At 52.3% G+C, this 27,591-nt stretch overlaps 1 protein-coding gene across 8 annotated transcripts; it reads right to left on the minus strand.

Annotated features, from left to right (window-relative positions):
• Positions 1-88: 88 nt before the first annotated feature.
• Positions 89-27,591, minus strand: RAB15 (RAB15, member RAS oncogene family). 8 transcript variants are annotated; one of them, XM_077941182.1, is made up of 8 exons: positions 27,530-27,591; positions 27,289-27,381; positions 6,776-6,836; positions 5,866-5,926; positions 5,347-5,424; positions 4,577-4,666; positions 2,935-3,000; positions 89-2,781 (listed from the first exon to the last, which is right to left on the minus strand). In XM_077941182.1, the coding sequence occupies exons 3-8, from the start codon at positions 6,820-6,822 to the stop codon at positions 2,623-2,625; spliced, it is 501 nt and encodes a 166-aa protein (XP_077797308.1). In that variant the 5' UTR covers positions 6,823-6,836; positions 27,289-27,381; positions 27,530-27,591; the 3' UTR covers positions 89-2,622. The 8 variants fall into 8 exon arrangements, with proteins under 8 accessions (XP_077797308.1, XP_028707445.1, XP_077797309.1 ...); XM_028851612.2 differs by lacking the exons at positions 27,289-27,381; positions 27,530-27,591 and adding exons at positions 8,046-8,260; positions 26,608-26,972; XM_077941183.1 differs by lacking the exons at positions 27,289-27,381; positions 27,530-27,591 and adding exons at positions 12,738-12,954; positions 26,608-26,972.

Below are 27,591 nucleotides of genomic sequence, written 5' to 3' on the forward strand. Positions count from 1 at the left end.
CTACCAGCACTGCCTCTCTCCCTCCCACATCACTGCCAGGGTCCAAGTGAGACCTACCCCCAGGGACTCATCCAGGCAGCCACACCGGTGGTTTGAAATAGTCTTTATTTTGTAAACATCTGTGTTTAAAATAGATGAACCCTGCTCACAATTCATATATGGACCCAAGACACAGTACACGAAGTTCACCCGTCACAGGGAGATAGTGGGGGCTCAGGAGCAGGTGGCGTGCCTGGGGCTGGCTGGAGTCTCAATACAGCAGGTGCAGAGGTGGTGACGAGTAAACAGGCCAGGAGAGCCTGCTCAACAGTCTGGGCCTCAAGACATGCCCCAGGCCACCAGAAGTTTAGGGTGAGCATAGCTGCACCCTAAAATCCCAATTCTCCTTCTGCTCCCATACCTTTTCCCAGTCATGGCCCTTGTGGGGATAGGGCCTATCAGTCTATAGAATCCTGATTCCATGTTTTCCCTTCCAGAACCCCTAGGGTACAGTACAAATATAGTCCTTCTTTCCTGAAGGGGCTAGGAGAGAAAGACAATGAATGGCACCCTGCCTGATCTTCAGGGAAAGCTGAAATACTGGTCCACAGGTTGGAGCCACTGCCCAATATAACTTCTCAAGTCCCTGGCTGCAGACAGACTGAGGGCTGGCATCACCCACCTCCCTAGCCCCAGTGTGATGTGGCATAGGTCTTGGTACCAAGGAGTCCATCCTCAAGGAAGCAACTCCAGCCTAGTCACAGCTTCATCCTAGAGTCAGCTCTCTCCGTTTCTCATTAACCAGTGATTTATAACTTCCTGCTCTCCTTTGCTTTCCACTATCTAACCCATACCCTGTCCCTAAGTCCTGAGCCACCCTCTCCTGCTGTTTCCTGGTTTGTTAAGTCAGGAGGAAAGGTTTGGTGGTTCTATCCCCACCTCTTTTTGGAGGAGTAAGGAAGTGAGGTTCTTACCCTTCACATATGTGTGCCCTGGATTTTGGTCCTTAGTTGATGAATGCTCAATACCCAGTTCTTTGTTTTGGCTGCAGCCACGCAATGCAGCTAATGTGTGGCTTAAGAACAACTCTCTTCCTAGGCCTCGCCCACCTTGGGAAGGCGGGCAGAAACCCCAGTAGGACTGGTAAATTACTTGTTCCATCTTCAAAGGGCCTCCTACAAGCTACTCTTGGGCCATATGGGGTTAAAGAAACTTCCTGAACATAGCACTCTGGAGGAGGGAGTCCTCTTCCTTCCACCTGTAGCCACAGTGCAGTTGGCAAACCCTCAAGCCTATTGGGAGCTAGAGGGCAAGATGAGCGCTTTGTCTTAAAGGCCGAAGAGAACAGCACCAAGCGTTTCTACCCAGGGCCTGCCTTCTCTCTTCCCATGAAGGATTTGCCCTTCTCCCATAAACTTTGGGTCCCAGGAGAACCTTGGTTGCTGAAGGCTGGGCTCAGTCCTCTGCCTGGGAGTCTGAGGAAATGCTCTTCTTACCTAAGAAATGGAAGATGGGGCCCAGGAGGCCCTGCTGTTGCTACATTCCCCTCTGCTGTGCACACTGCCATCCCTGGCCAGCTCTCCCTTGTTCTTAACCTGATACAAGTCCTTCATTTCCAAATGCTGCCCTTTCTGGAGTGCATGGTTGGCCTGACAGTGTCACTGACCCCAGGGCTCTCCTTGCCCCTGGAGTACCCACAGGCCTTGGTCCACGTCTTTAAATTCAGGAGTCAGGTGGAGAGAAATTGTGTTCATGCTGCATGGGAGGTAGAGAATGGAGGTGACTTTTTATCCCTGCCACCCCTCATTTTGTTTCCTTCTCTGAAGCACCTGCCTCTGAGCTCAGTTCCCCAAAGGGGCAGGCGGGCAGCCAAGCAAGGGCAAAGCTCTGGAGGGGGAGTGGGTAGAGGTAGGGCGGCCCCAGGCTCAAGGACTCCCCGGTTGCCGTTTCCTTCCTACCTCGATGCTCCACTTTCGCAGGTCACTGGGGAGGCAGGCCCATGGCACATGAAGGACAGTGGGGAGGGTAAGAGGAAGAAGCACCCTGTAGCCTTTGGACCACCCACGAGGCAGGGTGGAGGGTTCTTCCTGGATCCAAGGGTGGAACCTCCCCACGAGGCTGGGTCCATCCCCTCGGACAGGTTAGGAAGGAAGGAAAACGAGCTGCGACAGCCGCCATACAGCAGGACACACAGGGGAGGAGGTTTGAGGGGCTTTGATACGAAATGCACTGGAGGGGAGGGGTCAGAGAAAGAGAAGTAGGGGAAGAGAGAAAAAGCCGAGAGGAGACAAGATGCACGGAGAAAGGAGGAGCTGAATGTGGCCTGGACTCCAGCCCCGGCCGTTGTCTGGGGGGTGCGGGGTGGTGAGTCGGTGTTTGCGGCACATCGTGGGGGTCATAGCAGGCCTGTGGCTGGGGAAACAGGCTGAAGAAGACCACTCCAGGGTGGACGGGCTGGGGGCAGGGGCTGCTTGAGATGACAGCAGAGCCGCTCTCAGGGCCAGGCAGGGGGAGTAGTGGCTACTGATACTCAATAGGGTCATCACACAAGAGGACAGCAGCAGGGCAAAGCCCCGGCTCCCCTGTCTGCCCACGGGCCTCCTGAGGGAAGAGGGGTGTCGTGTGGGGTGCCCCACACAGGACTCAGCACCAGCAGGTTTTTGAAGAGTTCGCTGGGCCCTCGGGTTTGCCCTCCTCCTCCTCCAGCTCTGCCAATGCCAACTCATTGCTGGCACGTGTCCGGAGGCCTTCCAGCTCTTTCCTATGGGCCTGCAGCACCAGCTCCGTCAGACGCGTGAATGACTGGAAACCAAAGGGCACAGGTTAGTCCAGCATCTCCTCCTCTCCTCTGGCAACCCTGCAGGGGCCCAAGGGATGAGGTCCATCTTATGGCTCCTCCTCCCGCCTCTGCTGGACTCAGCCTGAGAGCAGGTGCCTGGTCGCCAGGGCTCTCACCTCTTTAATGTTGAGGTTGGTGCAGGCACTTGTTTCATAGAAGTCCATGCCATACTCCTTCGCCAGCTGCAAGAGAAGGACATTTCTGAAAGAGAGTAAGGCAGGGGAGGAGCCCACACAACCAGGCACAGGCTTCTGCCACTGCACTTAACCGTGCTGTGTTGTGACGATTTCTCAGAGTAGATAATTTCTCAGATGGGACTGGGAGCTCCAAGACAGGGTAGCAGAGAATGGGGGAAGATCCTCCACAAATACACCTCTCCATTCTTCCAGCTGCCACCCCACACCCCTCAACACACAATCATATATCAGGAGATAAAGACACCATCCATTGTGGCAGTGTGGCATCCTCATACAAAACATGGGCTCTGGAGTCCCACAGTCCCAGACCTGAGTAGCAGCACTGCCACCGACGGCTAGCTATGCAACCTTGGACAAGTTGTTCATTCTCTGTAAGCCCCAGCTTTATCTTCTGTTAAAGGAGACTGAGAGTGTCTCCCATCCATGGTTGTGGGATGATTAAATGGGGTCATGCACTTAAAAGAGCTTGGCTTAGCACAGTGCCACACAGAGTGCTCAATAAATACTATCCTAGTAGGCTTTGCCTCTACTTTCAAATTGGTCAATGACCATGTCTTATATTTTATACCAAACAATCAGTTTCGTTTTAAGTACTAATGGAATGCTATTGACTAAGAAGGGAGAGGAAAACTCTTGAGATCCATGGACTGGGTGGATAACTTGTCTCAGAAATACCAATCTTGGTTGGGCGCGGAGGCTCACGCCTGTAATCCCAGCACTTTGGGAGACCTGGTGGATCACCTGAGGTGAGGAGTTCGAGACCAGCCTGGCCAATATGGCAAAACCCCATCTCTACTAAAAATACAAAAAAAGTAGCCAAGCGTGGTGCAATGCACCTGTAATCTCAGCTACTTGGCAGGCTGAGGCGGAAGAATTGCTTGAACTCAGGAGGCAGAGGTTGCAGTGAACCAAGATGGCACCACTGCACTCTAGTCTGGGTGACAAAGCGAGACTCCGTCTCGAAAAAAAGAAAAGAAAAAAAGAAAAAGAAAAAAATAATGACCAATATTTCTTTCTGCACTCTGGGAGGATGGTCTCCCTGCAAGCTTGGACATTTCCTCAGTGCCATCCTCCTACCCTTTCCGCCCCCATGGCTTCTCCAACTGTGGCTCTTTGTCTCCTCATTTGCCTCCTGGCTCTTTCCTGGGTAAGAAGGACAGGAGTGGGGGAGTGTGGGGTGGGATGGGAGATCATTTCCTGACCATAACATGGCAGCTAGGCCTGGATGCTGTCAGAGAAGTTGACAACCTGAAGTCCTTCATCACTAACACAGGGATGACCTCTTAAGCAGAGGGCAATCCTGCATTTGGGGACCTGGACTTGGAAGAGTTGCTGCCTATGACATCTTTGTTTCTGGATGGACCCTGAATCTCTGTGCTTCTGTCCTGAAACCCAGAGAACAAGCTTTCCGAGGATGGCCACTCCCCCAGGGCCTTGGGGTGCTGGGGACACGTGGGAGGACTTGCCGCTGGGGAACCCACCCCTGGATCCCCGTGCTCAGGACTGGCCCTAGAGGCCCAGCAGAGGACCTGGGGTGGACTTGCCTTTTCCCTCCACTTACCTGCTGCCCTTGCTCTCTTCCCACCTGCCGTTTCTGCTCCTCGTCGGCCTTATTCCCAATAAGGATCTTCTGGACGCCTTCTGGTGCGTACTAGGGACAAAGGATGGGCAGAACAGCCAGTGAGTGCTGTCCCCTGCCCCATTTTCCCCACAGAGTCTGCACTGCCTCCAGCCCACCACCAATTCCAGAGCCCTAGGGACAGGGTGGGCTGACTGGATGCAGGTGCCAGACTTCCCCAAGTGCCATGGCTGACTTCAAGGGTATCATGGGGACAGCTCAGGGTAGAAGACACTCTGGCTAAGACTGGTGCTTCCTTGGGTTGGACCACTGGTATCAGAGCTGGAAAGGACATTGGATGTAAGTCCAGCCCTCATTCTACAGGAATTGGGGACCCAGAGGATTCAAATGGCTTCGCAAGGCTCCACAGCGATTGTGCAGAGCCAGCACTAGATCCCAATCTTGCAACTCCATCTGGTCCAAGATTCCAGGGAAGAAGCTGCTTACAGGGCAGACTTGGAACTAATTCATTTCTGGGGAAGACACAGCCACGGAGGCCTGGCAGGGTATGGAGAGTGAAGGCATGGCAGCTTCGGTTTCTTCCCCATGTCTTACTCACCCAGAGGTCTTCATCCAGGGCTGTGGAAGGCAAAGCTTCCTGGAAGCATTTGCTCGCCCACCCTGAGAGCTCCGGCCTTCCCATCTGGCCCTCGCCTTGCCTTCCCCGGTGAGGTACCCTCTCTGCGCCCCAGCAGTGAGGTGGCATCTCCTACCTCATCCACGTCACTGACCCACTTCATGATGTGCTGGTAAGAGCGCTCGCTGCTAATGTCGTAGACCAAAAATATCCCCTGGAGAGAGAAATAGAGAGATGTATGTGATACGCACAGAGAGAGTGCAGTCATGGGGACAGAAGGGCCGTGGAACCTTAAAGGTTGGGTCCCACTCTCCCTTTTCCCTGCTCAGCACCCAGAAATGTCTCTGCTCTCAGACCCCACCACTGCCGCCTCCCAGGCCCATCACAGAACTCTCTACAGCAGGAAGGCACCACATGCTATGACCCGGATATTTGACCCAGGATGGAGGGCAGAAATCAGGGGTGAGGGCAGGGGCTGCCTGCAGTGACTGAGCCATGAACAATGGACGGACAAATGATCAGTGAACAGCTGAAAGATGCCCTGCACTCCTCGAAGCAGGCGAACCGTGTTTAGGGGATCCGTGCCACAGACATCTCAGAGCTGGGAATGTGGGTGGCACCTTCCCACTTTGAAACCCTCAACGTGGTGGCTTACCTGGGCCCGCCGATAGTACTGCTTTGTGATGGTCTGGTATCTCTCCTGCCCTGCAGTGTCCCTGTGGGAGAAAGCCAGTCCCTCAGAGGGGCAGGGACCATGGGAACAGACAGGGAGGGGAAGAGCAGAGCTGTCCTCTTGCAGGAAAAACTGGGGAGCTGCAGGGTGAAAAACCAGAGGTGCTTGGATCCCCACGGGGATCTGCAGTCAGAGGCCTGGTCATCTGTGCTGGTGCTGACCAGGCCTGCGGGGCCTTGGCCCCTCCTGCCAACTGCCCTCCTGGCAGACACCAGAAGCCACAGCCAGAACAGGCCTTGGACAGCTCTCTGGAATCTGGCCACTGTGGCCAGATTTGTTTGGATGGGAGTTGGCAGGGGATGCTGCCACACCCCCAGTCCCTATGGGACCTCTGAAGGCAGTGCCCATACTGCTGTGGAATTGAGAGGGAGCTCTAAACCCTGGCAAAGGCAGTGCTTCCAAGACTCAGGCAGAGAGCCACAGCAGCACCCTCTGCTACTGTGGAAACTGCACCGTGCTGTCCTGAGGAACTCTCTCAGGATCTTGCCCTAAATGATGGGGGGTGTAGCCTCCTTCCTTCCAATCTTAACGCAGTGTGGCACAGCCCAAGGGCAAAGCCTAATCCTGAGACAAATTCCCCATGGTTAGTGTGCCAATTCCTTCTCATTCCTGCCCTTTGGTGCTTGTAGTCAATCCCATAAAGTTTCTTAGAGGTTGGAGATTAAGGCTCATAGGAAGAGATGGGCTTCTGAGACTTTGCTTCTCTCCATCATAGAGGTGGTCAGTTATCCCAGGTGAAGCCTAGGAATTTTACACATGGCAGGGACAGCTAAGGAGCAGCCCGAGGTACTCTCCTCCTACATCTGCCTCCTCCTCCTCCCCACCAACTCACCAAATCTGTATCCGCACTTTGATGCCGTCTACCTCTATGGTCTTCATCTTAAAGTCAACACCTGGAGAAAGGAAGAAAGCAAGAAAGTTAGAAAGGGCACCCATGAGAAATGAACAGGAAAGGGCCATGCAATCAATCACACTTGAAAGGTTTCCTTTCAGTTTAATTTGGCAAAGGGATGAAGTAATGTAAAGGCCTTCTTTAAGCAGGAACTGACTTTAAGGAAGTATCTGAAGCTTTGAAAGGGGCTTTCCTTCCTCCCTGAGCTGAAAGTTGCCAAAAGTGAAGGGCCTGGGGGACCAGGAGGAGGAGAGTGAATCTGGGGACATCTATTTCATCACTGCCTTACTCAACAGACTTAAAACATGTCTCATTCTAGTCATGTGTGAAGTCTTCCTATTTATACTTCTGGAGTGAATGCTGTGTTTATCCTTCCTGAAATTCTAATCTCTAGGAATAGCAACCCGCATTATTTGCCTGCTTTCTTCCGTCTCTCTCTCTGCCTTGTTAATAACCAGAAGGGGTCATAGTGCCAGACCGTGGAGAGAGGAGGGCTCTTCCAACCCGTGATCGTACCTGAAGCCTCAGCACCCAGCCAAGGCCCACCAAAAAGGCCTCGTGCATCTTGGTTGCTGACTCACCCATTCACCACAGGAGGCGCTGTGGTTGACTAGAAGGAGCATGGGCTTTGGCGTCAGGCCTGAGCTTATCTCCTTACTCTGGCCACTCATAGCTCATTGCTATAACATCAGGCACCTTGCTTCACTGAGCCTCCATTTCCGCCTCAGTAAATGTCTTCATCAGGGATGTTACCAATATCTCAGAGGGTTGCTGAGGGAGCTGGATGAGATACAGCACCTGACCCAATTGACTGCAGCTGTCATGAGCTAGTGCAGGGCTGGGTACATGCGGGTGCTTGTGAGTGACTGTCATAGGACCAGATGAAGAGGTAGTGGCATGGCATGTCACTGCGGGAGGGAGAGGAAGCACAGAGTTCCCACGATGCTTCATCCAAGGGCTGGAGGAGCTAAGCTGCCACGAGACACAAGAAACACGAGGGATTTGACAAACGCGTCCAGGGCAGAAACATATTAGAGAAATCTGCAGCAAGAGAAGTCAGCACCACCAGCAGCAGCCAGCTTGACTCTGAGTGACAACAGAGAGATGAGGGAGGTTGATTTGCTCACCATGCCTCTCCTCAACCCTAACTATACCCAGGCACTATGCCCAGGGATTCAAGAGCTACGTCTGGTGGGTGAATTAAGCTTACGTCTTTGTGTACTCCCTGGAGCAAGGTCAGGAGTGGGCAGGATCAGCCACAAGTTTCAGATGGGAACATGGTAGACTTCTGAACTGTCTACCACCAGCTGCACTGCCTGGCCCAGGAGGCCTGAAGGTGCCAGCATCACCACTGCCACTCCACCTCCGCATCAGTTATTTGCCAAATGGGAGACATCTTCCCTTGTCCGTGCTGTCCCCAGCTTTCTACAAAGGCAAACAAATTAAATTCTGTCTTTTCCTTCCCACCATCAAGACCAATCATCATTTAATTACAAGGGAAAAAAGATGCAGAACGGACAACCTGAACTAAATCGATTTGGTCAGACGTGAATCATTTTTCGCCTGCCCAAGCTGATTCATAGCCATTGAGCTGTACTTTTCCAAATGGGCAATGCCTGGCAGCCATTCTTCCGTGTGTGCAGAGGAACAGTGAAGAGGAGGAGGGAAGAAGGAAGGAAGGAAGAAGAGAGGCATCAGGCCTTGGGAGGCAGTAGTATGCTTATTCCTGCCTGGATCAGTGGTTATCAGACACCTGTTTCTCCCCCGTACCTGGCATAGAAGGGAATCAAGACATTCTTGTTTCATGATAGAGCACCTTCTCCCAAGAAGAACGAGAGGTTTTCTCCAATTTGTAATATACCTGGTTTATCCTCACACTAGCCTAGCAAACCTGGCCAAGGACAGTGCCTTGTGCAAAGCCATCACAAGGGGGACAGGAAGAGAGAAGGTTTTATTTCCTTTATCCCACAAACATTTACGGGAACTTCCTATGTGCCCTGCATAGTGCTCAGTGCAGACAGAGCAGTGAAAAAGACGTGGCCCCTGCCCTCAGAGAGCCTAGTGGAAAGGAAACAACGGCTCAGAGAGGTCAACGGCTAGCCAGGGTCAGCACAGCACGTGCAGAGATTCCAACACAGGTCCATCTGTGCCAGAGCCCATGCTGCCCCTTGCACTGGTTCTTAGGGGAGCGAGAGGAGAGTCACGTGTAGTTGGCTAGGCATGGAAGCCCTAACTCTGCTTAGTTTCCTGTTTGCCTGTGGATGCTTGAGAAGGACTTTGCTAGGAGAGGAACTTCCAATATTAAGGTGAATTTTTCCCTGTGAGAGAAGAGGAGATGGAGACATGAAAGCAGGCAACTGTCCCCAGAGACAGGACTGACAAGGAGAGACAGGGTACTCCACCGGAAGTGAGGCTGGGTGGCGACTCCTTCCCTCCTCCCTTACTTCTTAGCTATGTGGCGGGGGACCAAGGCTGGGAAATTTTGGGGCTCACAGCACTCTCCGGCCTCACCCACACCCCACCATCTTGCAACCTAGGTCTCACTGGCCACCTGGGAACATGTGTTTTATTCACCTTTTGGCTATCCATATGCATTCACATATGATGGAAGAAACAGAGTAAGTCTACGTCTTCTGAAGGATTTTCCTTCCTCCCTCCCCACCCATACAACCTTTCTTAAATTTAAAAAAGGTTAACAGCCCAAGGATCTTCAAGAGGAATCTATTGCTTCTGCGCTCTGTTCCCACATGGCCTGGGCCTTCCGTTGTGTCCACCTACCAGTCAAGCCCTGGCCCCAGTAACCTGTGCCCATCGTGGCTCCTTCCCTCTCCCTACGTGGCTGTTGGTTTTTTCCACTGCTGAGCACTGCAGGACAAAGTCAACACGCTGGCCTTATTGAGGCCTCTGCAGACGGATGCTTTCTCACCTTGGCCAGCCCTCGCAGCTGCTTAGCAAACTGTTTATTCACATGCGTGTTCACCTATCACTGTCCTCCCACTGAAGGCTTCAGCTCCAGGACACCCCCTCCCCACCCCTGCTCCCCACCCCTGTACTCTCAGCTGTTTTATGGCCCAGATGAATGCCTTTCCTCTGAAGCCACCCCCTTTCTTCAGGTTTTCCTCTGTTCTCTCTGCCTTCCCTCAGGGAAGAGTCCTCTATCCACATCTCACCTCTTTTCGGTCCTCATCAGCCCCACCTGGGCACACCCAGAGAGTCAGCCCTTTTTGTTGCATTTTTAGTATCCGTGGGAAGAAGAGATATTCTCCATCTATCTCTGCCTCCAGTGGTTTAACATTCTGGCACCTCTAAGGGCATATTTCTCAAATTTCCAGGTGCATGAGAATCACGCAGGGATTGAGTTAAAATGCAGATTCTGATCCGGTAGGTGTGGGGCAAGGCCTGAGACGCTGCAGGAAGCTCCCAGATGAACATGATGCCACTGCCCACATATCACCTGAGTAACAAGCTGTTCTCAAAGTGTATCCCTGGACCCGCAACATCAGCATCACCTGGAACTTGTTAGAAATGCAAATTCCGGCCACACACAGTGGCTCACGCCAGTAATCCCAAGACCTTGGGAGGCTGTGGCGAGTGGATCACCTGAGGTCAGGAGTTTGAGACCAGCCTGGCCAACATGGCGAAACCCCCGTCTCTACTAAAAATGTGAAAATTAGCTGGTCATGCTGGCAGGCACCTGTAATCCCAGCTACTCAGGAGCGGGTTTGGGATGCGGGGCTGAGACAGGAGAATCGCTTTAACCCGAGAGGTGGAGGCTGCAGTGAGCTAAGATCGTGCCACTGCACTCCAGCCTGGGCAACAGAGCAAGACTCTGTCTCAAAAAAAAAAAAAAAAGAAGAAGAAGAAGAAGAAGAAGAAAAGAAAAAGAAATTATTGGGCCTTACCTCAGACCTATAGAATCAGGCCCTCTAGGTATGGGGCCCCACGGTCAGTTTCAATAAGCTCTCCTGGTGATTCTCACACATGCATAAGTTTGAGAACTACATTTGGACAAAAGTTTTGCACCTGAAGTGTCAAGAGAGGGAGCACAAGAGTTCTCTTTTCTCAGTGTGTGCTTTGCAGAGCTTCAGCTTTACAATCACCTGGGGTGACTTAAAACAAAAACAAAAACAATGACCTTGACTTGCCTAGACCTACTGAATCATAATTTGAGGGTGAGGCCCAGAAACCTGTATTTTTTTTTTTTTTTTTTGAGACGGAGTCTCGCTCTGTCACCCAGGCTGGAGTGCAGTGGCCGGATCTCAGCTCACTGCAAGCTCCGCCTCCCGGGTTTACGCCATTCTCCTGCCTCAGCCTCCCGAGTAGCTGGGACTACAGGCGCCCGCCACCTCACCCGGCTAGTTTTTTGTATTTTTTTAGTAGAGACGGGGTTTCACCGGGTTAGCCAGGATGGTCTCGATCTCCTGACCTCGTGATCTGCCCGTCTTGGCCTCCCAAAGTGCTGGGATTACAGGCTTGAGCCACCGCGCCCGGCAGAAACCTGTATTTTTAACAGCACTGTGGGTAATACTAGATAGAAGAAGGTTCAAGAGCTATATATGTCATGGAAGAAACATCCATTGGCCTGGAGTCAGAAAGACCTGGTCCAAATCCTGGTTCTGGCACTTGCTGTGTAACTTCAGGCAAGTCTTAACTTCTCCTAGCTTCGTTTTTTTTTTTTTTTTTTTTTTTTTTTGAGATGGAGTCTCACTGTGTTGCCAGGGATGGAGTGCAGTGGTGCAGTCATGGCTCACTGCAGCCTCAATCCTCCAGGACTCAAGAGATCCTCCCATCTCAGCCTCTGGGTAGCTGGGACTACAAGCGTGCACCACCATGCCCAGCTAATTTTTTTTTTTTTGTTTTTGTAGAGATGAGGTCTCCCTGTATTGCCTAGACTAGTCTTGAACTCCTGGGCTCCAGTGATCCTCCCGCCTCAGCTTCCCACAGTGCTGGGATGACAGGCATGAGCCTCCACACCAGGTCCATTTTCTTACGTGTAGAAGGAGAACACCACTTCCCACCCAAGGGCTGCGGTGGGATAAATTAAATGATGTCTGTGAAGCAGTGACAGTGTAGTCCTCTCACTCCTACCTTCCCTCTGCTGAATAAAGGCTTCCTGGGGAGTCAGGAAAACCAGCCCAGAGAACCCTGAAGTGGAAGGCATTACAGAGTCCCGGTCCCTGCTATCCAGCTACCCATGCCAGCCGAGGGACTACAGCATCAGCAGCATCAGAGAGTGTGTGAGAAATGCACATTCTCAGGGTTCGCCCAGCCCTACTCACTCTTTGGCACAAGGAAGTTTCAGAACCACACCCAGGTGCATAGTGCTTATCTTTATAGCACACCCCTGAGCTATGGAATCCCTCAGCTCTTATGCGGCTCCCATGAAGTAGACAGAAGTAGGTATTATCATTGTGAGCCACAGGGAAGCCAAGTAACTGACTCATGTTCCCACATCCCACAGCTGAGCTGGACGGGAAAGGTGGTGTCTTTTTTTTTTTTTTTTTTTTTTTTTGAGACTGAGTCTGGCTCTGTCGCCCAGGCTGGAGTGCAGTGGCCGGATCTCAGCTCACTGCAAGCTCTGCCTCCCGGGTTTACGCCATTCTCCTGCCTCAGCCTCCTGAGTAGCTGGGAACACAGGCGCCCGCCACTTCGCCCGGCTAGTTTTTTGTATTTTTTAGTAGAGATGGGGTTTCACCGTGTTAGCCAGGATGGTCTCGATCTCCTGACCTCGTGATCCGCCCGTCTCGGCCTCCCAAAGTGCTAGGATTACAGGCTTGAGCCACCACGCCCGGCCAAGGTGGTGTCTTAAATCCTACCCAGGGTATACTTCACTCGGCCAGAGGCTTCCCAACCCTGGGAGGCTGAGGAATCTTACCGCCTTTTCCCGCACACCCTGGCATACCCGATACCTTTTCTCTTTTTTCTTGATGGAGTCTTGCTCTGTCACCTAGGCTGGAGTGCAGTGGCTCGATCTCAGGTCACTGCAACCCCTGCCTCCTGGGTTCAAACGATTCTCCTGCCTCAGCCTCCCGAGTAGCTGGGATTACAGGCGCCCACCACACCCAGCTAATTTTTTGTATTTTTAGTAGAGTTGGGGTTTCACTGACATTATGCAGCATCTAGAAGTGAGGCAGGGGGCACACAGGGAGAAGCCCGTTGCTATGGTCTGAAGGTCTGTGTTCCTCCAGAATTCCCGTGTTGAAACTTAATCCCCAGTGCAGTGCTGGTGGGAGGTGAGGCCTTTGGGAGGTGACTCAGTCGTGATGTTACAGCCCTTATGCGTGGGACTAATGCCCTTATAAAAGAGGCCTGAGGGAGTTGTTCCCTCTTCTGCCATGTGAGGATGGAGCTAGAAGGTGCCACTTTGTCACAGAGACTTCTGGTGTCAGCCTTCACCAGACCTGAATCTGCTGGCACCCTGATCTTGGACTTCCCAGCCTCCCAAACTGTGAGCAATACATTTCTCTTGCTTTAAATTACTCAGCTAAAGGCATTTTGTTACAGCAGCCAGCCCTAACTGACTAAGACACCCACCATAGCCTATTTTCTCCTTGCTCCTTGGCATGGTTCATGATTCCAGTAAGTCCATATTCCTCACCCTGACAGTGTCCCTATAAGACAGTCTACTTCCTTTCTTGGGTACAGAAAGAAATAGGGCACAGAAGTGTTAAGAAACAAGCAAACCACCTGTACACAGCTCTGGCAGAGGTTCTCGGAGACGCTAGGAGCCCCAGGAGGAGAAAGTCAGAAAGACGGGCCCTCTCCCAACCAGGTGCCCAAAGCATGGAGAGCAGCTGATTGTTTTTCCCAGCACATCAGATATGCCCGTCATGGTGCCTGCCACACCCTGTGGACCTTTCTGGCTAGAACAGCTTAGCCCCAAACCTCAGCTCAGAGAAGCAGGGCTGGGTGCAGCATGTTCTTTGTGGAGAAGCAGGTTCACACTGGACCATTAACAGGTTTGCTGGTGACCCACAGGGTGACCTGGCCAGCAGAGGCAAGGAAGCTTAGCTAAGCCAATCAAACCAGCTCACTCCAGGTGGGGCAGAGGGGACTGACCAGTTGGTAATGAGCAGGGCATGAGGTAGACAAACATGCAGAAAGGAGCGGAGACGCCTAAGGATGATGAACATGCTGACTGCAGCTGGGGCTGGGGACAGTGGATCCTAGCACAGCCACGGGTCCAGACCAGACTCCAAATTCAGCCCATGGGTATCCGCAGAGCACACACACCTTTTCTTAGTGAACCTCAAGTGCCTCAGGATTGGCCACTGCTGCCTAATGGCTCCCCCAAGCTGGTGGGCCAGATGCTTCAACAAGGGGACTGGAAGGCAGACCCCTAAACCATTGCTCCCTGCCCTTACTGCCCCTATTTTTGTCTTCTAGTCTCAACTACACAAAAAGAACCTAAGGGGCAGAGAATACATTTTGTGGTTGACAAAGCATTTGTTTTGTTTGCTTGTTTTTTAAATCTCTGCCACGTAGTGCCAGCATAGTGCCAGGCATAAAGAATCAATTCCAAAACAAATTCTAAATAAATAAATAAATAAATAAATAAATAAATAAATAGGCCAAGCACAGTGACTCACACCTGTAATCCCAACATTTTGGGAAGACGAGGTGGGAGGATTGCTTGAGCCCAGGAGTTCAAGACCAGACTGGACAAGAAAGTGAGACCCCATCTCTAGAAAAAAATAAACAAACAAACAAAAACCCAGGTGTGATGGTGTCCACCTATAGTCCCAGCTACTTGGGAGGCTGAGGCAGGGGGATCACTGAGTCTGGGAGGTTGAGGCTGCACTCCAGCCTGAGTGACAGAGCAGGACCCTGTCTCAAAAGAAAGAAAGGAAAAAAAAAAGCAATTCCATGAGGGGGATCTCTCCCCAACCCCAGAGAGCATAAGAAGGGCTGTGTGCCTGAGGCTTAAGAGCAGGGGGACGTGTCCTGCCACCTGATGCCTCACAGACATTGGCAAGAAAAGTTCCTCAGTGAAGTGATGGTGCCATGCAACCATGGCCTGAGGCAGCCCCGGGCCCCATCCTCATCCTGCTGTGACTCTGGCTGTGTAGCCTGTGCCCCAGCAGCTGCCAGGCCACAACTGGAGCCCAAAGGTGCTGGGAGAGCATTGCTGTTGGAGAACTGGGAAGACAGGCAGGGCCCTCCTCTGGGCACCGGGGGCAGGGGCAGGAGAGAGGGATGCAGCAGGGGAGACACCTGGCACTCACGTGGCTCCTAAGCTAGCTCGCCTTGGGTGGGCAAACAGGGAAGAACTTGATGCCTCCCCAGTTCAGCAGTGGAGGTGCTGTGACGCTTACAGAGAGGAGGAGGCAGGGCACATCCACGCTAAAGAACACTCCTTCCCATCACTGTCTCCCTCCCTAGAAAGCTCTAGAAAACATGGAGGAAGTATGGCTCAAGACACAGAGTGGCCTGGCCATTAAGAGCACAAATAGGAGGTCAAGTTTGGTTCCAGTCCTGCCTTTATCACTAATTACCTGCACGGTGTTGGGGAAGCCAGTTAGCCTATCTTTGCCTCAGTTTCCTCACCTGTAAAGTGGGGATGACAGAGAATTCTCAGAGAATTTTTTTTTGAAGATTGTGAGATAAGGTGTAAAACCCATAACACAGGGTCTGGCACGCAGAGCTTTATTAAATGTTAGCAGAAGCAGCTGTCAGGCCCCCTTAGGGAAAGATGAGATTAGCGAGCCCAGAGCTGCAGGAGGGGAAATGGAAAGAGCTCTAGGATGTAGAAGGAGGCTTATGTTGGGGAGAGGAAGGAGAGTGGAGCAGAGATGAAGCCTAAGCCAGCACTCAGCTGGAATGTTTCAACGAACAGAGGAAATGACGCCCCCTGTGGGGCCCAGATGGCTCCCAGAGTCTGGCTACAACCTACATTCTGGCACAGGTAAGGTGCGCCTACTAGCGGGCCAGCACCTCATGGGTTAAGGGCAGGTGCCAGCTTGCCTGCCTGCCAGCCAAGCACCACATGCTTCAGTGGAAACAGGGCTGCCTCTGGGTGCCAAATGTTATCACCAGGATCAATCACAGCCCAAAGGACCAGCAGTGCGACCTGAGCTTTTCATTAGTAATGAGACTCCACAATGAGGAACAACCTAATACACCTGAAACCCAAGGCAGACACGCAATCCCCGGGGCCAGGCCAGCTCCAGTTACCAAGCACAGGTCCCAGGAGTGCCCCAGCCCCTCCCACTGCAGGAAACCAGCATGTGCAGGCCATGTGCACCTCCTGTGGGTTGTGGCAGGAGGTCACCGCTAAAGAGGTCACCCTGTACAATCCTAAAACACCAAAAAAGACCCGATTCACACAGGGATCCTGGGAGCTGATATGGTTTAGCTGTGTCCCCACCCAAATCTCATCATCTCTGGTGTATGCAGAGATGAGGGGTCAGTGCCTTAGACTAAGGTCCATGTTGCCTGTTGGTCAGAGCTAGTATCAGATGATGCCCATCAGCTCAGCCAGGTTGCTGGAGTGACCCTCCAGGGCCCCCTCTGCAGCAAGGGCACTCTGGAGTAAGGAATCTCTAGGGCTCAAGCACTCCCTCCAGCCTCATCATCTTAAGAGTCTCAAGCCCGGGCATGGTGGCTCACACCTGTAAACCCAGCACTTTGGGAGGCCAAGGTGTGAGGATCACTTGAACCCAAGGAGTTCAAGATCAGTCTGGGCAACATAGTGAGACCACATCTATGCAAAAAATTAAAAAATTAGCCAGGTGTGGTGGTACCCACCAGTGGGCCCAGCTACTCAGAAGACTGAGGTAAGAGGATCACCTGAACCTGAGCCCAGGAGGCTGAGGCTGCAATGAGCTGAGATCACGCCACTGCACTCCAGTCTGGGAGATAGTGCAAGACTCTGTCTTAAAAAAAAAAAAAAAAAACAGCCCGGGCGTGGTGGCCCATGCCTGTAATCCTAGCATTTTGGGAGGCCGAGGCAGGCGAGTCACCTGAGGTCAGGAGTTCGAGACCAGCCTGGCCAACATGGCAAAACCTCGTCTCTACTAAAAACACAAAAATTAGCCAGGCATGGTGGCAGGCTCCTGGAATCCCAGCTACTCAGGAGGCTGAGGCACAAGAATCGCTTGAACCTGGGAGGCAGAGGTTGCAATGAGCCAAGATTGTGCTACTGCACTCCAGTCTGGGGGATACAGTGAGACTCTGTCTCAAAAAACAAAACAAACAAACAAAAAACAGTCCCAAGAAACCAATACTACCTATAACTTCCCTCAGGGAAGAACGGAAGTCCTGTAGGAAAATGCATTCATTCATTCCTTCATTTGTTCATTCATTCATTCAAACTGTTATTGAATGCTTACAATGTGCCAGGAACTAAGCTAGATACTAGAAGACAAGCTATGAACAGCACAAAAAGATCCTTTTCATCAGAGCTTCATTCTAGTGGGGAAGACAGATACAAGTAATGAATACCTAATTTCAGAGAGCCATATGTGATAAGAAGCAACTGTGGGATAAAGTAGAGGGTGAGGAGACTCCAAGCACAAGTGACTTTAGACTGGCTGGCCAGAGAAGACATTTTGAGCTGAGACCTGAACGACAAGAAGGTACCAGCAGGGAGATCCAAAGAATCAGGTAGAAGAAGCAGCAAAGATCCTATGGCAGGACACATTTCAGTCAAACTCATAGTTCCTAGGAAGAGGGTTAATGATACTCTCTCCTTTGTTACAAAAGGGGAACTGCAGCAAGGCCCCTCCCTTCTCTCAGATCTTGTGGGGACCCTCACATGTGCACCTGCATCTGTATTGTTTACTGCGTGTCTTCTAGCATCTGGCTTAGTTCCTGGAACACAGTCAGCATTCAATAGCACTTACATTTGTCTGGAGGTGCAAACCTGAAGAATGCACCAAGAAACTTCTCAAACGCCAGTAAGGCCAACTTCAGAACTCCCCACTCCTATGTGATGCTGAGATCTCTATACACTGAATAAATGCCATGCGTAAAGCCCACCGTTCCTGTGTACATAGTAGGTACATAGTAAGTATACAGAGTAGATGATCAGGATCAGTGTTCCCCTTCCCCCACTTTTTTTTTTGAGACAGGGCCTCACTCTGTCACCCAGGCTGGAGTGCAGTGGTACGATCTCGGCTCACTGCAACCTCCAACTCCTGTGTTAAAGTGATTCTCCTGCCTCAGCCTCCCAAGTAGCTGGGACTACAGGCGTGCTCTACCACACCCAGCTAATTTTTGTATTTATAGTAGAGATGGGGTTTCACCATGTTGACCAGGCTGGGTCTTCCCCTTGCTTTTCCCACTGCCTTTTGCACAGACCTCGCTAGAGCCTTGGTGACATGTGCAGTGTGCTCCAGCCACCCCGTCTCACTCCCCATTGGCAGCTTCTGGAACTGGGTCTCACCTCCCTAAGCCTGCTACTTAGGCCAGCGGGCACCACAGAGGCAGCTAATACCCACCAGGCTACTGACCACTCACTCCTCCAGCCTCCTTCTCAGGCAGGGCTGTGCTGACTGGTAGCAAAAGGTTCAGGGAAGAAGAGACTGGGACATGAAGACTCAGAAGCAAACATCTTAGAAAGAAGAGGGCTTCCAGATGCACCTGCGCTCACCCACAGTCAGCAAAGCAATCTCCAACAAGGGGCTTCTTGAACTTCAGCTGGTATGACCATGGTATGGCCACTCCAGCTGGCCCCAGCAAAGCTGAAGAGGAGCAGCCCCACTCGAGGTGTTCTCCACAGCACCTCCTACAGGGAAGAGCATGTGTGCTTCCCCTACCCCCATGGCCCCCCGAGAATCCTGCTTCATCTTCCAGACTCCACTCAAATGTCACTTCCTCTTCGAAGACTTCACCAGCCTCCCGGGAGGGATTCTCCCTCCTCTGTGATTCCAAAGCATCCTGACATTTCTTTGGCATAATATTCTGCTTGTTTGGATGTCTGATTCCCAGCTACACTGCAAGCTCCCAGAGGGCAAAGCAGCATCCCGTTCATTTCAGACTCTCACTGCCTGGCAGCAGGTAGATCACTAAATATTATTCAACAAAGTTGAGTAAATAAAAACAAAAATGAATGAGCGAGTGAATAAATGAGTGAATGAAGTCAGCACATACCTAGAGAAAAGATGGGCAAAGAGAAAATTTTAATCAGGGAAGAACAATTAGAAAATAACCCACTTTTAGGCCGGGCACAGTGCCTCACGCCTTTAATCCCAGCACTTTGGGAGACTGAGGTGGGCAGATCACGAGGTCAGGAGATCGAGACCATCCTTCCTGGCCAACATGGTGAAACCTGTCTCTATTAAAATACAAAAAATTAGCGTGGTGGTGTGCACCTGTAGTCCCAGCTACTCGGGAGGCTTAGGCAGGGGAATCACTTGAACCTGGGAGGTAGAGGTTGCAGTGAGACGAGATCTCCACTGCTCTTCAGCCTGGTGAGAGAGCAAGACTCTGTTTCAAAAAAAAAAAAAAAAAAAAAAGAAAGAAAAGAAAATAACCCGCTTTTTTTGTTTTTGAGACTGAGTCTCACTCTGTCACCCAGGCTGGAGTGCAGTGACGCGATCTCGGCTTGCTGCAACCTTCACCTCCCAGGTTCAAGCAATTCTGCTGCCTCAGCCTCCCGAGTAGCTGGGATTACAGGCACCTGCCACAACACCCGGCTAATTTTTTGTATTTTTAGTAGCGATGAGGTTTCACTATGTTGGCTGGGCTGGTCTCAAACTCCTGACCTTGTGATCCGCCCACCTCAGCCTCCCAAAGTGCTGGGATTACAGGAGCGAGCCACCACGCCCGGCCATAACCCACATTTTAAAGCCAACTATTAGCCCTTTCTATAGTTCATGGTGCCATGGTCACAGAGTTCTCAGTAATTTTTTTTTTTTTCCTGAGACAGGCTGGAGTACAGTGGTATGATCACAGCTCACTGTAGCCTCCAACTCTTGGGCTCAAGCAATCCTTCCACTTCAGCCTCCCGAGTAGTTAGGACTACAGGCACATGCCACTATGACCAGTTAATTACAAGTTTTGTTTGTTTGTTTGTTTTTTAAGAGATGGGGTTGGCCAGGTGCAGTGGCTCACTCCTGTAATCCCAGCACTTTGGGAGGCCGAGGCAGGTGGATCACCTGAGGTCAGGAGTTCGAGACCAGCCTGGCCAACATGGCAAAACCCTGTGTCTTCTAAAAATATAAAAAATTAGCCGGGTGTGGTGGCGGGCGCCTGTAATCCCAGCTACTCAGGAGGCTGAGGCAGAAGAATCGCTTGAACCCGGGAGACGGAAGTTGCAGTGAGCCAAGATCGAGCCATTGCATTCCAGCCTGCACAACAGAACTAGACTTCGTCTCAAAAATGAATAAATAAATAAAATAAAATAAAACAGGGCTGATGATTAGCCCCTTCTTCCTCAGTGGGAGGAATTACGTGTCCAGGAAGCCCTGTGTTCCCCTTGACGAAGCTCACTGATCAGAGAGAAAACCCTAGGAGAGGGCAGAGGCCTATACAGAAAACTGGCAGTTTCACAGGGAAACCGGTGCAAAGATTGGATTACAGAAGAAGGCACTCTGAGAAGAGCTGGCAATCAGGGTAGAAGGATAATGGCCAAATATCAGCTTTCATGTTATAAAGCTCATCACCAGCCTGTTTGGGGAGCAGGGAGAAGGAAGGAGGAGGAGGAAGGAACAGAAACCAGGGAGTGCAGGGAGGCGGAAGGAACTGGTGCTCCCAGCTGTGGGTGCATCTGCGGATCTGTGAACGTGGCACAGATGCAGAGCAGCGGAAACCCTCTGCAGGCTTCAGATATGTTCCTTCCCAAGGTCATGTCCTTGGGGAAGGGGTGGGAGGCCAGGTCTGTGCCTGTGTCAGGAGGAGAAACAGAGGCCTGAGGCAGAGTGATACCTGGCAGGGGCCCAAGCCTTGAGACAAGGCCACCCCATCCTCTTCTCTCAGGTCACCCCACTGCTTCACACCTCCTCACCACCTCACTCTTCCTTCTGAGACCCTGGCACTGCCAGGGGAAGGGGGGTACTAGAGCAGAAACTGAAATGAGACACAGCTTCTATGCACTCCCCTGGAATGTAAGTCAGCTCCTTGGTTTCTCTCTGTTTTGGTCACCACTGTATCCCCAGATCTAAGCATGGCACCTGGCATGTAGTTGGTGCTCAGTAAATAGTGCCTGAATGACTGAGGGTACAAGTGGTGGGTACGCAGGATGACCTCCCAGCACGCTAACAGTGTATTCATCTCTACAACATTCTTATAGCTAGGAATAATAATAGCCGGGCGTGGTGGCGGGCGCCTGTAATCCCAGCTACTCAGGAGGCTGAGGCAGGAGAATCCCTTGAACCCGGGAGACGGAAGTTGCAGTGAGCCGAGATTGTGCCACTGCACTCCAGCCTAGGCGACAGAGCGATACTGCATCTCAAATAAATAAATAAATAAATAAATAAATAAATATAATGATAATATAATGATAGCATCTATTATTTTATCGAGGGCTCTGCCAAGTGCTTCGTATGCGCTAGGCTCTATAATCTTCACAACAATCTTTAAGAAAGACTCTGTTACCATCTTCAATTTACAGATGCAGAAATGAAGCACAAAGATGTCATCAAAGTGTCTGAAGGTCACAGGGCCAGTAAGGCCACGGGAAATGTGCATGTTAATCTGGGCTCTTTCCATTCTGCTAACGGCTTCTCACCTTCCCTTCCTTTCTGGGTACCAGGGGAACAGAGTAGGTAGAGACTGGTCTCAGGCTGCCTGAAGGCTGACACAGACCCAGCCCTGACCCTCTCACAACATCACACTGCATTTGCCCCCAGCTCCTCTCAGTCTAGAAACCTGCAAACCCCAGGATCCTAGTGTCTAAGCACAGGCCCCAGTGTCTGTTAGGTCACTCGGTTCCAGGCTTGGATCTAGCCCCACCCCCTCCCTCACCCTCTCCCACCTCCTCAGTCACAAGCCCTTGCCCCAGGCAGCCAAGCTAGTCCCAACAGAACTCCCTGAGAAAGGTGACATAGCAGCAGCAACCCAACCTGAGAAAGCGCCCTGAAGCCACAGCAGCCCAACCCGTCCAACCAGATCACCCTCCTCCTCACCCAGAAGGAGTGCAGCCTGGAGGGTGGCTTCCAAAACCAAAGGTCCAGGGAGTAGGTGACAGGTCTACTCAGGGAAGACTAAGGATGGGAGGGAGAAAACCAACTCCTGAGGGAGTGAGGTAGCTCATGCCTATAATCCCAGCACTTTGGATGGCTGAGGCTAGGGGATCACGAGTCCAGGAGTTCGAGACCAGCCTGGGTAACATAGTGAAACCCCATCTCTACAAAACATACAAACATTAGCTGAATGTGGTGGCATGTGCCTGTAGTCCCAGCTACTCGACAGGCTGAGGTGGGAGGATTGATTGAGTTTAGGAGATCGAGGCTGCAGTGAGCTGTGATTGTGCCACAGTCCAGACTGGGCGACAGAGTGAAACCTAGTCTCAAAAAAAAAAAAAAAAGGAAAGAAAAAGAAAATAAAAGAAAACTCCTGAGCAGTCTCTTCAGTTTCCATCGTGGTTTACATCATCTCACTCCTGGCCACCATGCAGAAAGGTCCTCAAAGGTCCCCTGAACATAGATGTTCACATGTATGACACCTTCTCCCTACCTGGTCATGGCACAGGTCCCATGAGATTACTTCAGAAGTTGCCAGGTTGATTGGTTTGAACCACTCCCCATTCTGGAGGGAAACTAGAACAGGTGACTGTGTGGAAGTTGGTGTTGGTACCACTGGGGGTGAGGGGCCATTCAGAGGTTCCTCCATGCCCAGATACTACTGCAGCCCCTGACTAGTCTCCCTGCTTCAAGTCTTAACCCCTTCTTCCAGCCAACCTCATTAGTACCCTACTCAAAACCCCTCCTACCATTGCTAAGGTTCATGTTCCACCTCCTTAGCCAGGCTCTCTCAATGCCTTCTGCCAACTGGTCCCTGGGTTCATTCATTAATTTAACAATAGGCATTGAGATCTGCCTGGCCCTGTAGTAGGGACTATGAAAACAATGAGGAATAAGATTTGGTCGCACCATCAAGGCACTTATAGTTTGGGAGACAGAGAGAGAAACAGAGGAACGTTCTCGCTTTTCTGAAGAATCCCTTCTGTTGCAGCTAAACTGCCTAGAGCCCCACAGACACCCACTCAATCCCACCTCTGTTATCTCTGCTCATGTTACTCCATCTGCTCCCTTCTGCTGCAGGAACTGACAAGCAGCCCACACTGAGGCCTAGCTTCAGCCTTCCCTGCCGGTTCTAGTCCATGGGGGCCTCTCTCTTCCCCAGCCTCCGACAGCATGGAGTCGTGGGAACAGCACTCACCCATCCCATTCACCGCCCTTCTCCGGCTGCCTCATGGTACATCTTGCATCATAATTTAGCTTCTGATACCCACTGTGAGACCTTCATTAAGAGTAACTGTAATGATCATAATCGATCCTTTACATTTGAAGAGTGATTCACCGAGTACTTTCAGATATCTCATTTTGGTACTAGCTTTTTTTTTTTTTTTTTTTTTTTTTTTTTTTGCCTTTGTCTTGCCTCCCCATCTAGGTTATGGGCTTCTGTGGGCAGGAAACGTAGACTGCGATATGTCTCTAAAATGCCTGGCACAGAGGTTGGTAGTGAATGCTCAATTAATTTTTTAGGATAGTCTTTTGGGTACCCCTCTGCACCAACCCCCAGCCAGGCCAGCACAGCTGCACAGGAAGGAAACGCCTGTGGCAGAGCCAGTGGCGGGGCCACCTGCTGGCCAGAAAGAGGCCAGAAAGATGAAAAGGATAGGGGGAGGGACACTCAGTGTCTCAGTCTACCAGGGAGGCCTCTCACTGCTCCCTGGCAGATCGCAGGCCATTAAAGTGGAGTACACAGTAAATCACAAAAGTACCGGCCTAGGTGATATCCACATGAGCCAAGAAGCCAAACTATCTTGGCAGTAACTGGTGAATAATTCACAAAAAAAGCCCCTGAGAAAGGTGCCTCGATCAGTGCCCGGCATGGTCATGTAATGTGTTTTAGATAATGCACAATTTGAGAACAGTGACTGTGGGTATTATTCATCTGGGAATCTCTCGGTCTCAGTGCAGAGCCTGGCATACAGGACATATATTTTAAAAAAATAAGTGAATGACTATGACTTGGTGGCACTCATTTCGTTGGCTCCTTGATTTGTCTCCTGGCTGCCCCTCCTACTTCCTTGAGAAACTGTCCATATCACTTAAGGAAAAAGCTTTTCTTGACCATCCAACTCTTTCCTTTAAGTTTTAGTTAATGCTGAAAAACACGCCCAAGATAAGGGAGAATCCCAAGTCCCTTAATAAGCTTTAAATAAGAAAGCATTTAAGATACCCAGTGGGGCAGATTTTAAAAGGCTGGTGTGAAGAAAGACAGGTTTCTTTCTATTCCATGGAATCCAAACTCCTAGAATGTTCTGTGTCCTGTAGAAAGGGGAACCTGGCCGTCAGAAGTGGAGGAAGAAATCTGGGAGCCATCTTTAGGTTTTAGGCCAATATACCAAGGGCCTTGAGGGGAGACAGTGCTGCAGAGACACTCCTGCTCAGTTCACTGATTCACCTATGTGCCCAAAGTGGTCTGCCCTGGAGGGTTTGAGGAAGTCCCTGTGACCTATCTAGTGTTCACCTATTAGCAGAAGGTGTCTAAGAAGGGAGATTACAAGGGGAAGGGACAAGGAGAAGGGTGGATGGTTAGGTGTGAGGCAATGGACACTCTTTAAGGAGAGCACCGGCCTCAGAGGGCCATCCTGGTATTTTAGAAACAGGGGTGCCCCCAAAAAGGAGCGTACATGTCTCCCAGGGAAGGCTGCCTCCCATAGCACGAAGCAGGAGTCCCAGAGCTTCTGAAATGAGGTGGTTGAATGAAGCCCTCAAAGGGAAAAGTCCAGGTCACCCGAAGGACTTGGAATGTGACCAGGAGAGCAGGTGCAAACAACAGCTCTTCAGGCCAAAGCCAGGGCCTTCCAGGCAGCCCACAGCTCTCTAGAGATAGCTCAGTAGTTCCAAGCACCAGGCCTCTCTCAAAAATAGCCATTCCTAGTTTCCTTAAGGGATAACCCGCCGCCCTTTGTCCCTGAGCCCACAACCTGTCCTCATATACCATCTGGTTCCTCTGCCACTCCCTCCATCACGCCCATGCCTTTCTCCTGCACCTGCCTCTTCCCTGAGTCCTCCCGGCAGGCACAGAGCCTTGGTGTCTAGAGGCTCCCCTTCTTTCTGCAATGTCTCTCACCCAAACCACCGCTCAGCCCAAGCTCCTAGGTTTCCTAAGAGTTGGCCTTACAGCTCCTCTGAGAAAGACAGACAAGTTCTGTTCCCTGACCCTAAATCCTATTGTTTCACCCTTAAAGTTGGTGAAACAATGAGAGGAGACCCTAAGAGCGCAATGATAATGGCAACAGCAGTAAGAATGATCAGCATTTATCCAGCTTCACCATGTCTCTGGCTGTGCTAAGCGCTTAACAAGCATTATCTTATTTAATCCTGACAACAACTTGGGAGGTAGGTGCCATTATTATACCCATTCTACAGATGAGAAACTAAATAAAGCTCAGAAGTTTAGGCGATATTCAAGGTTGCTTTGCCCCAAAGTGAGGTCTCAGGTCTCTCTGACAATAAAGCTGGCTTCTTAACCATAAGGTTCTGTTCCTCCTGGCTGTATCTATGTGGTCCTACTTCTCTCTGGGCAAGGAATGTGTGTCGGGGGAGGAAGGGGGGATGGCGTGGACATGAATCCTCAAGAGGAAGCTGAGAGCTGCGGCCGTCCCTGATGGCAGCAGGGACTTCTAGGAGAGCATTCCAAATGGATGACCAGTCAGCCAGCAGGTGTTTCCAGGGGCCTGGGCAATGCAGAGGCTACTCCAGGGCTGACCCGGGCAGCAGCTGAGGATGAAATTCCCTTTACTCAGACTTCTCAGGGAGGGGGCCCCTCACAGCCTAGGAGCGGGAGACTGTCTCAGAGGGGAGGCTATGGACCCATTCCTAGAATAGGTGACCCATCATAGTGCTGTCCGGGATGCCACCGGGCCTTGTCCCTCTAACCACAGGCTCCAGCACTGCCAGATGAGAGATGCTCTCAGGCGGGTCCTGCCTGCCTTCTGACCCCTTAGTCTGGGCAGGTATTCCTGACACTCCTCCAACCTCTTTAGACTCCCTCAGAACAGATGTCTTGGCTCCTCCTCTTCCCAGGCGCAGGGGCTCCTCACCCTATCTGTGTCCTCCCCTAGGTGTCCCACCTTACCTTCCCAACTCTGCCCTGGAAACTCGATCCTTGCGGCCCCTCCGTACCTCCTCTCTTCTTCCCCCCTTCGCCCCGCGCCGGCTCCACCTTGGGTCACCACAGAACCAAGGCCGCCTCAGAGACTCCGGTCTCCACCCTGACCCCCTTTTCCCCAGCACAAGCTTTACTTCCCCTCCCCCTGGGGGTGTGGGGACGTTATTCCAGAGGCTACGATTCTCGCTACCCCAGCTCGGGGTACCCAGGCCTACACCCGCTCCCCTCATCCCCGGATTCTCGGTTTGATGGGAGGGAAGGCTCCCCGGCGAGAGGCGGGAGACGCCACCTCTGGTCCGGACGGCAGGCAGCAGAGACCCCCTCACCTGCCAAAACCTATGCTCACCCCGAGATTCATCCCGGACTCCGGACTCCCGCGCCTCCAGCCGGAGGGGCTGGCAATTCCTCCCCAGCTGGGTACGGGGGCGGCAGGGAAAGGGGCCGCGGGCGGGGAGGGAGGGGCGCCCCGGGCCACCGCCCCTTACCGATGGTGGAGATGTGCGAGGAGTGGAACTCGTTGTCGGTGAAGCGGCACAGCAGGCAGGTCTTACCCACCCCGGAGTCCCCGATCAGCAGCAGCCGGAACAGCACATCGTACTGCTTCGCCATGGCTGGGGCCGGAGCGGCCGGGGGCTGCGGGCGGGCAGCGGGCTCAGCCCTGCTCCGCCGCTGCCATCGCGGCCCGCGCCCGCCCGGGGACGCTGCGGGCGGCGAGGAGGACGCCGGGCCCGGCCCCCGCGGCGGCCTCGCCCGCCCGCCTGCCCACTCGCTCGCTGGGTGCCGGGAAGCGCGGCTGCGGCGGGAGCCCGGCGCGGTGCCCGCTCGACTCGGCTGGGCTGGCGCGCGGCGGTGGGAGGAGAAAGCGGCGGCGGCCCCTGCCCGTCCCTTCCCCTGCGCCGCCGCCGCCGCCCCGGAGAGAGGGGGCGGGGAGCGCGCGCAGGAGAGCTGGACCCCACCGAGCGGGCGACGCCAGGGCGGGGCTCCAGCCCCGCCCCCCAATCCCTTCTTGCCCGGGGCGGGGGAACGTTTTCGTTTTTCCTCGGATGTTCCGAATGGGGGAGTTGAGGTGAGCCCCCTCCCAGCCCACTTCTACCATGCTCGGCTTTCCGGGCTCACCACTTCTCCCCATATCCCACCCCAAGTCTGGCGCCGGTAACTCCACCCACCGTGGCACCCTGCATCTGCAGGATCCTGGCCGAGCTCCCCAGTGGCTGGTCTTCACCTGGGCTCACCCGAGGTAGGAAGGCCTTGAGCAGGATCTGGATTCGAACACCCGTCTCCATGAGCCCCCGAGAGTGTGGGTGGAATTCCCCCTCCCTGCCATCTGGCTGCCCCTTACCTGTGTGACTGTGTCACAGCCCTCCCCCGTCCCCATTTTTTCTTTAAATGGGGAAAATGCCTACTCACATCCTCCACCAGGGTGAAATGATCATAAAACCATCTCCAAGTGCAAAATCCTTTGGAGGTGT

This window comes from Macaca mulatta, chromosome 7, assembly GCF_049350105.2.
Source record: "Macaca mulatta isolate MMU2019108-1 chromosome 7, T2T-MMU8v2.0, whole genome shotgun sequence".
Classification (NCBI taxonomy): Eukaryota; Metazoa; Chordata; class Mammalia; order Primates; family Cercopithecidae; genus Macaca; species Macaca mulatta.

Bases quoted from the DNA above. Each gene is read 5' to 3' on its own strand.
- RAB15 (XM_015143902.3), bottom strand. From the start codon at position 26,731: ATGGCGAAGCAGTACGATGTGCTGTTCCGGCTGCTGCTGATCGGGGAC. The intron at 6,837-26,607 runs GTAAGGGGCGGT...TCCTTTCTCCAG, and splicing joins CTCGCACATCTCCACCATCG to GTGTTGACTTTAAGATGAAG. The intron at 3,001-4,576 runs GTAAGTGGAGGG...CTTCTCTTGCAG, and splicing joins GAAGAGAGCAAGGGCAGCAG to CTGGCGAAGGAGTATGGCAT.